The sequence below is a fragment of the Chaetodon trifascialis genome, chromosome 15 (assembly GCF_039877785.1).
Source record: "Chaetodon trifascialis isolate fChaTrf1 chromosome 15, fChaTrf1.hap1, whole genome shotgun sequence".
Taxonomy (NCBI): domain Eukaryota; kingdom Metazoa; phylum Chordata; class Actinopteri; order Chaetodontiformes; family Chaetodontidae; genus Chaetodon; species Chaetodon trifascialis.
In genome coordinates this window covers 12,958,534-12,974,704 of record NC_092070.1, presented here as the reverse complement: position 1 = coordinate 12,974,704, position 16,171 = coordinate 12,958,534, and the positions used below count along the sequence as shown (strand labels likewise).

Here is a 16,171-nt window from a genome sequence, read left to right as displayed (position 1 = left end):
TATGCGCTGCTGTCAATTTCAACCACCACTTTATTGGATCTATAATGCAAATCGCAAAAAAACAGCAAGAAATTAAATCAGGCTGAATTTGTTTTCTGGTACAAACACATATTTACATATTTCATATTTATTACATATTTGAATCATTAATGCAATCCTTTGAAAATCAGCCTGGTAGTATGGAAAACATATTTTCCTCTGGATTTACTCACCAGGGCTACAGTGAGGGGAGCACATATGTGGTTGGTGTGTTTGTATCTCCATCTCCTGTAGTGCAGTCTCTATCTCTGTGCCAGTGCTGAGGGCCAGGCAAGGCTGACCCAACCCCTGCACCTGGCTCTGCACCACAGTCTGAGTGTGGTGGCCTGCTGCATGACTCCCTCCACCTCCAGCCTCCTCAGAGCTGCGGGAGTCGCTGCTGCACCTTCCCTGGAAGAGAACAGATGATCTGACATTGGAGAGAAAGTCTTTTCCAATAAAAATCTCCAGGATAGATTGATCAAGTGAGCGTGTGCAAACGTCATTTGAAAGATTAGATAAATTAGAAATGTGGGGATCAATATAAAACATGGATAAATATGTGCTGAAAATTGTTGGCACTTGTGTGCTGAAAAGCTTCTAATCATTAACAGCGCTTATACTTTGCCTTAACCGCTTATTTCTTTTGCAAAGGCACAATGTAAATTGAGGATCAGCATTATATTCTGTGAAATAACTATTCCTGGACCAAGCCTGACTGAAAATGAGAACAGAAAAAAGCAGCCCCTCTGGCATCCTGCAGATATCAAACATGGCCTCAGATTCACACCATCCCTAAGGCTTTTGATTTAAGTGCTATTGAAGGGGTTTGAGCTGATTATGAGCAGCAAGAGCCTGTTATTGTCATGATAATATTATGTATTGTAACAATAAATGTTTGGTCACAAATTTGTGAGAGTGTGTGTGATGGCTGCAACAGCTGGGAGTGGGAAGCAGGAGGCAGATTAAGGCAGGAGTTCAGCTTTGTAAACCCTTACCTCGTCCGTTTTAATCACCATCATGTAGGGACTGCAGAATCATTTATCCATGTTTGTGCTCACATGTGTATATGTGCGTGTGTGGGCACAGTAAACCTTTGTGCTTTCATGAGTGTATTGTTCCTCTGACTCATTCAGTTGTAGCCCCTACACAGCCCCCTTTATACCAGGCAGCCACCCACACCCATGCACACCTCAAACAGCCTTGGCACACATGCACCCACACAGGCAGACACATACACACCCCACACACACAAGCATTTACTAAAGTCATTTTTGTGGACATTACATAGACTTGCATTCATTTCCTAAAGGCTTACCCTAGCCCTAACTCGGACCCTAACCACTACTTCCCTACCCCGAACCCTCACCAGAGCCATAAACTTAACCTAACCCAAACCTGAACCACTGATCCAAAATCAGCTTTTTGCCAACTGGAGACAGAGCTTTTGTCCCCAATTATACAAGCTGTGCCCAATTAACTGGTCTTCAGTCTGAAATATGTCCCAGAAAGTCAGAAACATGCACAGGTGCACATACACATATACACGCACACACATACACACACACACACACACTTAAGCATTATTTTTCCCAAACAATGGCTGACACATAAAATCCTTAACCTTAGGTTCCTTCTCACCTTCTGTGTTTCCCTCTTTCTCTTTCTCTTCCCCTCCTCTAATGAGCTGTGGTTCACAGCTATGCTTACTGGTTGCAGGCTTATCTGGCTATCAAGAACCAAGGAGCATTACCCCATTACACAGGAGGATGTCTAGGAAGGATGGATGATAAGGGATGGCGATAGAGGGGCTAGAGGCAGGTGCAGAAAAGGTGCACAATTACCAGAGGGGTAATGCTGAGAAAGGAGAAGCAGGAAAGATAAAGTCAAAAGGGGGAAAGTCGCTGCTGGAGAGGGACGCATGAGAGCCATCCAGTAGAAGCTAGGGAGACTGTAGTTTTATTCATGAGAAGGTCTGTGGTGGATAGAGACTGTGGATTCTTCAAAGACAAGATTGTTACCACTGATAGACAAAGAGAAAGAGATAAAGGGGTCTTTGGAGCCCATGGTTTATATCTGTAATTCACAAGAGAGCCTACATCATAGCTGAAAGGATCGTAGAATGGTCATTTGTTTTGTGCTTTCTGAAATTAATATGAAAAATAATCAGTGAGTCTCTGCCATTGTTTGTGTTTACTTTCTCAAGGGAGAATAGTGGCAGTGTACTATGACTGTCAAGTACAAAGTAGTGGGCATACTCGATGTTAACCACTGTGACTCTGTTGTGCAGTTGGTGTTGTAGTGGTCACTGCAACTGTTTATCTAAAGCTCACAAAAGGTTAAGCTGGCATGAAGCTGCATGTGCTTTGGATTTAAGGTTGTGTGAAGCTGACGAGGAAGCATACATTCCAACAAAGTGATCCTGGTGTTGACATCGAAGCAGATGCCACACACACTGCCAAACACTGTCTGAGTGGGTTTTCCTGTTACTTAGCTCTTCACTATATTCTTGTTGTGATTGAGATGATCATCATTTTATCAGGGGTTTTATCAAAGCAGTGCAAAGACAGACTTCTGGGTAAAGCCATTACAAGAATGTGTGGAAAACTGCATGTTATTACCACTGATCAAAGCTCAGACCCAACTTTCTTTACCAGTATAATCAGTATAAAGACAGCTTCAAATCGTAAATTAGAGCAAACACGCTGTCATTCAAATTTGTTCTATGCCTGAAAGAAATGATTGTCAGAGAACAAGAAAATTGCCAACAACTGTACATCCATCCATCCATTATCTATACCGCCTATCCCTTTCGGAGTTGCGGGGGGCTGGAGCCTATCCCAGCTACAGTGGGCGAGAGGTGGGGTACACCCTGAGCCGGTCGCCAGCCGATTTCAGGGCCACATGAAAGGACAAACAACCATTCACACTCACACTCACACCTACGGACAATTTAGAGTCATCAATTAACCTAATGAGCATGTTTTTGGTCTGTGGGAGGAAGCCGGAGTACCCGGAGAGAACCCACGCATGCACGGGAAGAACATGCAAACTTCACACAGAAGGGCCCCGCCTGACCCGGGGATCGAACCGACAACCTTCTTGCTGTGAGGCACGCGCACTACCTGCTGCGCCACCGTGCAGCCCAACAACTGTACATTTTTGCTGTAAATATGACAGATAAGGTAAAATGACAAAAAAAAAACCCATTTTATTTTCACATTGTTCTTATAGAGAGATTTATATTTCTGACCACTGTGACTCTGTTGTTATTTCTGAAGGCTATAAAGAGATTTATTTATTTATTTATTTTTTTTAAATATTTTTCCAGAGGTGAAGATCTTAATCTCACCCTCTCACCTCACTCTGCTCATACACCTCGTCTGTTAAAAATAAACGTGCAATATGCAGGAGGATGATTTCAGGAAAAATTCAGTATGAGGAAGATAATAAAGCACTCCATCAAGCATAAAGAAAACTGCTGCAGCTGCACGGTGTTCACAAGGCCTTCTCCTCAAGAGGACAGACCATTACTGCCTATTACTTGAGGTAAGATAAATGGTAACTGGGCTAAATTGCTTTCTTTGTTCAGATTTTATTGAAACAAAAGCGGTTTTGGACAAGATCTACAAGGCAGATTTGTGTGCTAGCTTTTTCTGTTATGGATTTTCCACTAACTTTAGATTATTTAGCAACCCTACAGTGGTTACAAAAAAGCATCAAATGAAGTACTCTGTTATTGGTATTGTTATCACTTTAAGCGTACTGGTCAGCACCAGCTCATACCCACCTTGCCCTCTCGCACCAGCAGCTGATAGGCAGTGTGTTCATCCAGGCTGAGGTCGTCTGGCAGGGCCGGAGATGAGGACTTGTCTGACAGTTGCTCTGACTTCAGCGATGCCTGCTCAATCTCAGCCATCCTGATCTGCTGCAAAAATGTACCTCTGTTATTCATGTCTCAAAAGAGGAAGGGACAGGGAATAAGAGCAGCACATGATTCAGACTTCCTTCCAATTAACAGAGCACGGTCTCATCAGCGCTCAAAATAATTTATTCTAGTGTTCATAACAACCGTGACTTCAGAATCTTACATCTCTGTGTACATAGATATTACATCTCTAAAGGATCAGCAACAATGTTTTGAAGATGTCTCTCATGATTCTTTTGTTTATACAAGATCTCTCATTGACCAATATGAGCTGCACAGACAAGATAGATAAAACCTCCGCAAAGTTTCGATTTGCTTCACCAGATGTTGACAATTCAAAGTGCAAAGTCCAAAATGCCGTGGAACCTGTCTGTAAAGAGAGCAGGGTGAGAGATTTCAAGAAGTAATCATCAATTAAACATATACTTCCGGAAAATATGAGACGATAGAGGCTGAATGAGAGGCGGGAGGCAGCTATCGAAGCAGTGTGTGCACAGTAGTTTTTGTGTGTGCGTGTGAACCTGCGGTATCTGCATGTAAGCGAGAGCGAAGAGATACTTTTTTTTTCTCTCCCATCAAGAACGGCGTTGTCTGTTGACACCAGAACCTCATAATTCTGCCCGACAGCTAACTGAGTATGTTTTCAAACACAAGAGCCCATTAAAGTGTTGCTGTGTGTGTATGGTAATGCTGTCTCGTAGCGCTTGTCCCTCACACCTGTACAGCAATCCTGATGAGACAACATCACCAAACACAGAATAATTGAGAAGCGATGACAATTATCCCAAATGTTACTACCTCTCTTTCTCATTTGCTCCAACATTGGCTCCAACTAAGTTTGTTTCATCAGGGCTGCAGGTAACTCAGCCCATTTGGCTACTGAATTGGTTTTAAATTATCGCTGCGTGAGCGCCCTGTGAGCTCCAGCTTCTCGGCTGACATTCTTCTCTGTTCCTCCCCTTGCAGCACTTTTTTTTTTGTTCACAATTTCAAAACATACTGCAAACAGTGAGCTGGAGAGGAATTTCAGGGTTCTGGGGATGCTGTGATGAGCTTAAGCAGTTTCTTTAAAGAGACAGAGCAATAAATAGCCAGAGAGAAGCATTAAAAAGGGTACTTAAAAAGGGCCAAGTGAAATCCAATGGAGTGAGGCCTGTTAGCAATATATTAACACATGCCCGTAGGTGAGAAAGACAAAGAGGTTCATAGAAAAAGATTCATGGCTGATATGCAGCAGTAAATTACCAGTTTCCAAGCCCCCAAGGAGAGACAGAGAGAAAGAAAGAGAGGGTGGGATGATTGTAGGCAGAAGCACAGCAATGCAACTCATTAATTTAAAGGACCACTTTGTAGTTTTTCTGTTTTATCTCCTTATATCGGCCCTCACTAATACTACCATGTGACAGTTCCAGATCTGCTGATGTGCTCTGTGTCTCATAGTTGGGCTGTAAAAAGCTTTGAAAAGGTCCCTGCAAGTAATCGGTTGGTACATTTATCGGTAGGTAATGGAAACTACATCCTCTCTCTTCCTGTAGTCTTGGCTGTGCCTCCAGGGACAATAAAAAAAAAGGCACAATGGATACAGAAAGTTGCTGCTACACGGTTGCTTCCAAGGTAACTGCAGATATATTAAAGGTTTCACTAGCAAGATAGGGAGCCAAATGAAAGTGTCCACCGCAGCCTCAAAGAGGTGAGGCAAGGCATTGCTTTATTCACTGCTGCTGGTAGGCAATGAGAGGAGAAGACTGTGTGAATGAGCAATAAGCATGAGTAATATCTCATGGCCATATCGCATGACTCATGCTAGTCAGGACATGGTAAGCGTATGCAATATCGTTTCTGCTAAACATAGAAAACAAGTGCATCAGTAGTCACATGATAATTTTCCACAACACACAGGTGTTAAAACAGGCACACCTGCTGTCTGCCACAGGTAGACTCACACCACCACTAGGAGTCAAAAATGCTGAAATCCTTCACATAGATGCAGGCACTGATTTGTTGTAGTATTTCAATGTTTGTGTCATAGTTGCATCAAAGCAGTAGTTTTTGCACACATCTGCACAGCACAAACTGTTTATTTTTGTGACTTATTCTCTTCTCAGACCTCTTGGAATGACTTATTTGCTGAAATATGACAATGTTCTACCATGCACCAGAGTCCATTCTCATCATGCAGTATCATCATGAGATCTTTTTAGCCTAACAAATGCCACTTTTGACAACAGGACCATATATCAACATCACTATTGGTCTGAATTTTTGCTTCCACATGTCAGAAAATGTGCACTATGCTGTCACCTGAAAAAACTTTAATAAATAAACAGAGTGAAAAAAACAACAACAAGCAATATCACGCATGAGTGTAGCTTTGCTGTGGTTTAGCCTCCATCTGCTCAAGTAGCTAACAGAACTATACTTTTAAAATAGCTTCAGGCACTTCGATGCCGCCTTCCAAAAACCGTGTTGGAGAGATGATGCTGTGGAAAGCTCATGTACGCTTGAGAAGCGTCTCTTTATGCTAGCAACTGAATAAATGGCAAAGGCCTTCACTGCACCATTGAACTGTTATCTGCAGACTCAACCGTAGTCAGTCTCAAGCTGCGGCTGATCTCAAGTCCTTACTTGATGAATATTTCCACTGTCACACACACTGCACCAGGAGCCCTGCTGTGCCTCCCTGTTCCCTTAAACACAGTAACATTGTACAGAGCTCTCAGCAGTGAAAAAGTCATCTGTCTGAAAATGGCACACACCCACACGCTCTTTCACACACAAACAAACAAGCAATATGCAAGTCTGATGGTTATAGAGCATGGGAAAATGAAGGAGGATACAGGATCAGATACAGTAAATCAAAGATAGATGGGGGGGGGGCATAAAAGAGTGGGATAAGATTGATGGGTTGACAGCGTCTGCAGACAGGCAGAAAGCTGGACTGACAGGTGGGAAGGTGTGGAGCCCAGTTATTGCTTCCTCTGAGCTGACCGGCTGCACTTTGCTATTGTGATGGACAACACTGGCACAGGACAGTATATTTGTGAGAGTGTGTTTTATGCAGGATCTCCCATGTACCCCGGACTACAAGCACGAGTAAAGGAGAGAATTGTGCGTGCAGGCATGCATGACAGCAATGGCTGCTTGTATGTATGCATGCAACGGGCCTCATTAATCCACATTTCGGCACATATGGAAAAGTTCATATCATCTTGTGCTGATATTGTGTTTAATTAAGGGCTAAAATTCTCTTTCACACTCTAACATAATACCATATAAAGGCTATCGTTGACAGGCTTTATATAGCATGAAATTCAACAATACCTCCCATTCAAGCTGCTTTGTGAGATGAATGAAGCCCACGTGTGTGTGTGTGTGTGTGTGTGTGTGTGTGTGTGTGTGTGCACGTGTGTGTATGTCCATGAAAGTACGTGCAAATGCATATTCCTTTGTATGTGTCTTGTGCGAATCTGCATGCATGCAATCTGGTCCCAAACATCGTAGCTGTATAAGTGTGTGTACGTGTGTGCATGAATGTGTCGAGTATATGTGAGCGTGTGTGTATATTCAGGGTTTCAGGACTACTTAGTTTGCAAAGAGATGGTTTGATTTAGCAAGTTTTTGTAAAACAGATGAGCCACACACTGCATACACCAATTACTAGTAAATGAAACCCTTAGTATGTGTGTGTGTGTGTGTGTGTGTGTATACAGTATACTATATGCTGGTGTTTACTGTTACCTGTGTATTTCTGCACGTGTATACATATCTATACAAGGACGTTTTTTAGTCTTCTATTTCTACCTTTGCACTATTTGGGTCTTGCATCCACTGCGGATTTATTTCAAACTGTCCCTCAAGTTTATTTGCATCCAAATACCTGGGGCCATATTTACCAAGAATTTCAGAGCCAGGAATCAGTCCTAACAGGCCCAAATGTCTAAGAATGATCCATATTCGGTCCTACCTTTAGGCACAGAAGCAAAAGCATTTTCTAAATTAAGATGATCCTATCTCTGCCAAGATTGATGAGAGCTGGCTGGACAAGGACGGAAAAAAGCATGTGTGCACATACACAGACATAAACCTGCAGAATATTCGTGAATTTGTAACTGTATAAAACATTTTTTTGTACTTGCAGAAAACAAATAAATTGAGATTAATTTGACAACAATAAACAGCAACAGCAATGATTTGGGCTCTCACTTCTGTGAATGCATAAATGCATTTCAAAGCTTCAGAGCTAATATATTCCTTCCCCACCACCACCAAGACTTGGTAAGCCTGGTTTTGCTGAATTATGAGCGTAGATGCCCTGAATGACCGCAGCAGCTAAACCATGCATTTTCAAATACACTGAGATACTCTGCAGTCAGTTTATATTTCAGTCTGGCTCCCATGTGACTGAACGTGCTGCTCTCTCACTCTAGCTGTCAAGCCAAAGAACTGCAGCAACAGCGAGCAACCAGGACTGCGGATTCACCTGCGACCCTCTTCAAGGGAAGGTATCATGTTTGCACAAAAATGTCATGTCATTTGTTAAAATAACATTGCGAAAGGGGTCAGAAAAGTGGCCATCTCAAGCAGCATGGTGGGTAAAATGGCAAGACTGGAGGAGTTTCTTTATAAATAGACTTCCTCCTGTGAGTTGAGAGTAGTCTGACATGTTTGATAAATATGGGCCTCCAGGTTGGTCCAGTAAAGCTCAGTTCGTAGAGGTTGTCATTAACAAGGCTCATGTTAAAAATGTATGCACCTATCCAAGGTGCTGTTAGGTGTTGTGAATGGTTGTGGCAGCCAAATCTTTTAAAAAATTGATGGCAGTGGTTGTTTCTCTTGCAAATTTAAACCTTTAAGGATGAATTTTACATCTCGGGTTATTGCTCTCATTGTGTGTGTGCGTGTGTGTGAACATATATTGCATGTGCGTGTGTATTCACGTGTGTTCAGGGTGGTACCTCTTGTGGGTGGCCCTTGCAGTCTTTGCAGACGGGTGGAGGAGAGGAGTAGTGGTGGAAGACAGAACCGGAGAGGTTGTCGATCATCAGCATCTCTCCCTCCAGTGTATCCTTGATCAAGAGAGATACGCTGTCCAGCCACTGGCTCTCCTGGAACACATACACACATACACACACGGACACATACACACGGGACGCAGGCCAGCAGACCAGTATTGCACGCAGGCGCAAACATGTGCACATGCGGACATGCGAGGACAAAAAACACGCAGGGAAATGCATACACCATTGCAAGGGTTATAAAAATGCCTTTGTGCACACGAAGATATGCTTTTAAATTTTCTTATGTACTCATACACAAACACACACAGTCACGTATGTGCACATTCACCCACACACACACACAGATTTCACACTACTGAGCCTTAATTTCTAATATTCCTCCACAAAAATAAAAAAAGCATTTCAAACGATTTTTCTGTGTCAGAGATCATGTACAAATAAACCAGAACAAGTCCCTCTCTCATACTTTGTCAGCCTTTAGGGCTAAACACTGTTCTCTTTGGAAAAAGGCTCCTCAGTAATATGACTCCAAACCCTCATTAGCCAAGTAACACATAATTTTACTATCAAAGCCTTGAGCACTGAGAGTAGTGCAATTACATTTGATATATCACCTCAATTAGGCTGTTCAATACCTTGTTGAAACAATTTAAGATTTTAGCATTTGCTTTGTGCTCTGGGTATTATTAGATTTAAAGCAATTTAGACTGAATCAGTCAGGGCTTTCTCTTCGACTTAAATGATCCCTCCTTGCTTGGAACTCATCTGCCAGATTGGTTTTTGGGAAAACCAATCTGGCAGAAAAAGGAAAACTACTGACAGAAAAAGGAAACTAAAAAATGATTTCTGTGTTTCTTGGCAGGGCACTGTATTTCACAATGAATTGGATGCATTGTGCCTGTAGCACATTCATAACAGCCAAAATAACTGTATTACATCAGCAGATACATCCCGAAGGAAACTGCGAAACAAGGTCACTCCTCTTCAATCCCCACACAAGCCTATTTTCATAACACATTTCTACAACACTGCTTATAGGACTATACTTAGACCTGTTATGCAAACACACATTTCTGACTCCTACTGTTATATTACAATCACTCATAGCTCATGTTTTGAAAATGAGGGGGCTAAGAATTCAAGAGACAGGTTACTGTACTCCCAGCCATATAAATATACCTAAATTATGCTGGTTTATGAAACAGTGTTGCAGCCACATTTTAGTGCAATCTGGCTGACTCTGCCATATCCAGCTATTTCTATACATGCATCTACAAAAAAAAAAAAAAACACAACACACTTCGTCTTCTCTCTCTCTCACACACACGCAGACAGTCCCAAGGTAATCCATTCAGTGTAGGTGGATAGCTTGATAAAAATAAATAAATAAAATGTTTGATTGACTGTGGTGGCCTATGTGCTGGCCTCCATTAATAACTGTATTAGTGGACAACAATAGGGCTCGTCTACAGGGAATGCAAGTTGAGAGAGAGGGGAGAGAGCTGAAATTAATTACTGCGTCTATCTGACTGTCACTGGCTCAGCTATTATCTCTCCTCTCTTTTTCCCTTATTTTCTCTCCCTGTGTGTGTGTGTCAGCTTCCTATAGTGTCCCCTCGTAGTCCCCGCGTAATATATAACTAGTGCTTCACCATAGAGCTAAAAATGGAATTTTGACTGCATATTATGGCTCATTATAGATTATACTAGTTACTGTACGGCTGCAATGTTTCCCAAGTTCTATATCATCAGATACAGAAGCTGCTGGTAATATTATGACAATATGTGGAGATTCACATTCCTCCCTACATGTCACAATGTTTGGGTTTGACCACTTCCTCACATGAGCCTCTTTCAATTGCACTCTCTCTCTCTCTCTCTCTCTCTCTCTCTCACACACACACACACACACACACACACACGGACTTGTGCACTGAATAAATTGCATCGGTCTCCCCAGATCCCTCATTGCATCACTTGAGAGACAGAGAATGAGAGAGGGGGAGATGGGGGGGGGGGGGGGGGGGGGGGGGTGCTGCCAGTGCCTTCTCACTGGTCTGCATTAAGTTCCTCTGTCAGCCAACACTGAGCTAAAAATGGCTCCATGCAGCCAACTTTAGCTCCACAAAGGTGAGACACATGGCAGCTGATGAGTCATCTTTATGTGTGTTTCTGCATGGATACCTCAGACTATCATTAGCGATTTCATAATGGAATCTTGTCGGACTGTGAGTGGAAATGAGAGACCATCTACCCTCACGCACAGATATCGGCAGAGGTGTTATCATTTCAAAACTGTAGCCCATGCACGTACGTCTGCAAACTCATGTAGTCTCCTGTGAGTGTTGAAAGGTTAATAAAGTGTAATTGAAAAAAGCCTAATTGTGAAAGTGATTAAAATTGCTCATCCCTCCTTGCTGACAGCATGGGTTACTATGACTTCAGTGTAGCAAGAGGAAAACGCTCTTTCCAAAGGTAAAATATATGACCAAGCCTTGACTTTCATCTGCCTACATCACTTTAGTAGTTTGGTTTAATTTTAGAAAATGTCTTTAAAGCCAGTGTTTCTCTAATGTATATTAATTGGTTTCTTACACCAACTGCACTTGTGCATTGCTGCCATTAAGCCATTGCTTAGTGTCTCTTTCTCCCTTTCCTTATATCTTGTCTTTTTGTTCCCTTTCTTTGTGGAAATGTTTAACCTTCCTGCCCTCCCCTGCTTCTCACAGAATCTGTGACAGACGCAGAACAAAATTACAGGCGAACTATACAAAGAGAGTGGTAAAATGATTAAGTGTAATCATACAGTGTGGCTGTCAGTCAAATAAACAAATGGAATAGAGAAATGATTCTCTACCCCGTGTTAGCGCCATTCTACCACTGCACAGAAGTTACTGCCACATTGTTTACCTCTTTTTTATTCTTCAAGCTTCTGAATCGAACGTGTAATTTTCTCTGCGTGGACTAATGCATTGATACTGTGTGAAGAGAAGCAAACTGACAGGCAGCCAGAGAAACAGAAAAGAATACTTAAAAGTAGGGATGTTTGCCCCAGATACTGATCTGAATTGTTGATTATCCACTATCTGCTGAGACTGTGTCTGATGCAAAATTCATATTTTCCAACATAATACAGCTAAAAAGTGCACATTAGGCCTACATTAAACTTATTAAAGCTATCTTTAGATTGACATTTCTATATGTTTGAAAGCTGAATCACTATGCATTAAGAAATACATAGACTGCCAGGCTTTGCTGCAGCCGATTAGCCGATTATATATGCAATGTATGCAGCATTGTTTTGTGTAATGTTCTTAGAGAGAAGAGTCTCAAAGTGGACACTGCAGGAAGGTTTTGATAGTATTTCTTTATCCTCATTGCACGCAAAATAGAGGCATCATTCATGTGGAAAATGAAGCTAAAACATTTATTTATTGATCTTTCAGCCCAAAGCACCTTCAATACCTAACTGGCATTTTAGCTGAAACTGCTAGTCACTGTTGAGGCTGCTCTGCAGTTTCCCTACGACCCACTGCATTATGCAATGGTTCCACTGTTTTAGAGAACCACAGCAAAGCATCACAGCTGAGCTACAGCTGAGTCTCATCTGGGATATTATTAAAAAAAATGGATGAGAAATGGATCTAAATTAATGAGGATCAGATTTTTTGTGGAGCAGAAATGGAGACATAATAATTAAAAAAAAAGCTTTGATATGCTTGATCCCGATCCCGAGACGTCCCTACTCGGCAGACACACGCAACCCTACCCCCATCCACGCACACGCACATACACCACACACACAAAACGGGCCTTTCACACTATCAGGAAACAAACATAAGAATGCTCTCTCTCTCTCTCTCTCTCTCTCTCTCTCTCTCACACACACACATACACACAGAAATACACACTCACTTGTGCTGGTGAGTACAGGGTCCGGCTGGAGTCACGGGAATTGTATGCCCCTGGGTGCACAGTAGCTGCTGCGTGCCGCATCTTCCTCCCTCCATCTCCCCTTTCTCCTCTGGCACCTCCTCTGTCCTTTCCCCCTGCTGTGCCTCCAGGCCCGGATCCAGCAGGGACTAGTCCTTTGTCCATCTTAGCACCCCCACAGCTGGGGGCGCCCATGCAACAGAGGGTGCCCTGGGCCAGCTCCAGCTCAATTTCTGCATCCATCTCCGCCTCCTCTTGGGCCTCCTTGTTGGAGTCGTCCAGGTGCTTCATCAGCACGGCCACCACCACATTGATGAGCACGAACTGGGCGGTGAGCACGAAGGAGACAAAGTACATGGGCGAGATAAACTGAAGGCTTGGATTGCAGGCGTAGTCCACATCGGTGCCGTGGTCTGGTGGGCACTCCCGCAATGTGTCCTGGTGTCATAAAGGAAGGAGATGAGGAAAGAAGGTCAGGACAAGGTTGGTTAGGAGTAGAAGAAGAAGGGGAGGATGTTAAGATGCAGGAAGTGGACAGTATTACAGGATCACTTTAACATCTATGGACTCCAATACAGCAGCCCTGCACTACTTCGGTTTATGTAGTAGCAATACCATGTTTCTGAAGTACAGTTTTTGATGAGTGAGTGAGTGAGTCAGAGCTCTGGATGCAAATGTTTTCATTATTTATGAGGAAATGCTGTTTCTGAACTGGACTGGATTTTAGCAACAATGGAAAAATCCATATCAAGTACATTTTAGGTAATAATGGAACGCATCCAGCTCACGTTAACAAAGCTCTCTGTATTCGTGGCATTATTCTCGTGGTTCTCCACTCTGGTTAACATGCGCACAGTGTGGAGTTCAGTCAGAGCAGAACCAAAGTGACAAGTGTTTTCTGGAGGAAGTACACATATCTCACCCAGGCTGTGACCACACATAACAATTTTAGCCCTCTGAGCTGAAGCTGGTCTTTTCTATCTAATTTGGCATGACGTTTACATACTGTGCCCCTTCACACGACATCTTCCTTTTCTGCCTTCACTCCCCTTCCATCTTATTTCTCTATATATTTTGTTCTTTCTTCCTCTAATCTCCATTTGCTATTGCTCGTGCTGCCCCACCTCCACATTTTTTCATTTTTGCTGTAATTTTGCCTCTAGAGGGGAGAGAGAGTTTTAACTGGTCAGCTCTTTAAACCCCCTTCCCATCCTGTCATCCTCCCCCTTATTACAGTTCACTAGTGCCTCCTTTTCTCCCCATTGCCCTCTTACCGGCCTTTCTCTCCCTCATTATTTCTTCTTTCCCTATCGTCACTGCATGACTAATTACCACTCTGCCTCACCTGCTTCTTACTATACCAAAACAGGTCTCGCATAACCAAGGTAGTAATTTGACAGCTAAAATGACAGAGATTTACTCTGAGAGGTAGCATCTGTGGCCTGCTGGTCCGCTTTCATGGCTTGCTACCATCCACCCTGTATCCTCTGTGTGTTAAATGGTCCACGCCCGACACACTCCAGCATAATCTCTACTCCCCTCGCAGACTCGGTGTGCAGAGGAGCGGTCATAGCCGTTGGCGGTAGTAGATGGGTGTTAAGGGTAAATTGGTGTTTTGTGTGTGTGTGCAATGAGGCACAGTCACTCCCTTGTCCCATCTGTAAGGAAATCTGTGCCCCCGGTGCTGAGCAAGCACATTTCCTTTTTATCAGTAAGTATCTCTAGATTGGAAGATCGGGTGGATGAGAGATATAGAGGAGGAGTTTGTCTCTCTCTCTCAAACCTTCACTGTTTTCTCTAGTTTTGTACCTTCATGATGCCATTCCAGTTGTCGCCCGTGGAGACTTGAAACAAGGTAAGGAAGGCCATGCCAAAGTTCTCAAAGGTAGCGTGACGACTCATACCCTCACATGGGTAGTCCGCATTGCAAACTGAGGATGAGAGTAAGGTGGGTGGATGGAGGGGGAGAAGAGGATGGATGGTCACAGATAAGGGAGAAGTGAGGGGATGAAGAGAAAGAGAAAATGGAGCAGAAATGGAGCAGGGATAAAAGGAGAATTGTGAATCAACACGGAACATGTCATTACTCCCCCCCAAAAAACCTGCAGAAGCATGCAACATTTGTGTCGCTAAGTTGCCTGGATGACTGTTCAAACAAGCCAACACAGTGTAGACACAGTTATCAAATCAGCAGCAATGTGACCAAACTCTCTGTTTGTCTTTGAGCTTACATCCCAAGATAATCTCTGGAATGGCCTCAAGAAAGAGACACTTGCATTTGCCACTAATCCCTTCTCCTGCCAAACTCCAATAGGAAGCTATGTTGCCACTGGCTGCAGCTGCAGCACACAAGGGAAATGTGACAGTTTGGAAGATATATCTTCCAACTTCAATGTGGATATTTTAGGACAGTACTTATGTATCAGAATACTGGAGAGTGGGTTGATTCTCCAATGGCTGTCTGACTGCAGGAGAGAGAACTGATGAAAAGGAATAAAGGATGGAAGGGAAATAAGGAGATTTCTGTGCTAAATTTAATACAAGTCCTCTTGTTTTTATGTTTTTTCACAATAAATAACTAATGTATCATCAAAGTGTCAATGAATGTGATCTTATCTTTACTGTTACTGGTGGCAGTGGCACTAAATTACCAAAGATGGTACATGGAATGAATATATACATTCTCTTTAAAGCTTTGTAGTTAAAAAAATAATAATACAATTTTATAATATTCTTAACGTCGATTATATTGCAGAGACAGAGCTCAACAAGGTTTTGTATGACATGATCCTTTGTGGTAATGCCACTGGTGCACTTACCAAGTTCTCCAAAAAGCTCTACTCCTAAGGCGGCGTAGATGAAAAACAGCAGCATGAAGAGCAGGCCCAGGTTACCCACCTGCAACACACACACACACACACATATGCACACATGCACACATGCACACAGACAGACAGGAGAACATCTTACCATGCACATGCTATAAGCCATTTGACAACATTCTAATATCTGCAACGAGTGTATACTACCAAAACAGCATTTTGGCTAAGGCTTATGTTCAGGCTAGGTATGCTAGGCTAATTTAGCTTCATTTTAAAATCAGTACAAAAATGAAGTGTCATCTAACAACAAAAAAGACAAACATTGTTAATGTGACCTCATCTATAGACTTGAATGTGAATGTAATTCAACCTTATTTAAAAAATACTAGTAAGTTATCTTAAAACAACTGACCATTAAAAACAGAACATCCCATGATTTTATGACTTTTCAT

General features: G+C 42.6%; 1 protein-coding gene across 1 annotated transcript in view; it reads right to left on the bottom strand.

The window, feature by feature from the left end:
• cacna1ia (calcium voltage-gated channel subunit alpha1 Ia) overlaps positions 1-16,171 on the bottom strand; it is a 148,005-nt gene that overhangs the window by 6,888 nt on the left and 124,946 nt on the right. The window contains exons 30-35 of the mRNA XM_070980381.1: positions 15,717-15,795; positions 14,707-14,828; positions 12,880-13,335; positions 8,902-9,051; positions 3,809-3,946; positions 213-429 (exon numbers count right to left, since the gene is read on the bottom strand). Of these exons, the coding sequence (XP_070836482.1) occupies positions 213-429; positions 3,809-3,946; positions 8,902-9,051; positions 12,880-13,335; positions 14,707-14,828; positions 15,717-15,795 (1,162 nt within the window). The remainder of the gene's footprint in view (positions 1-212; positions 430-3,808; positions 3,947-8,901; positions 9,052-12,879; positions 13,336-14,706; positions 14,829-15,716; positions 15,796-16,171) is intronic.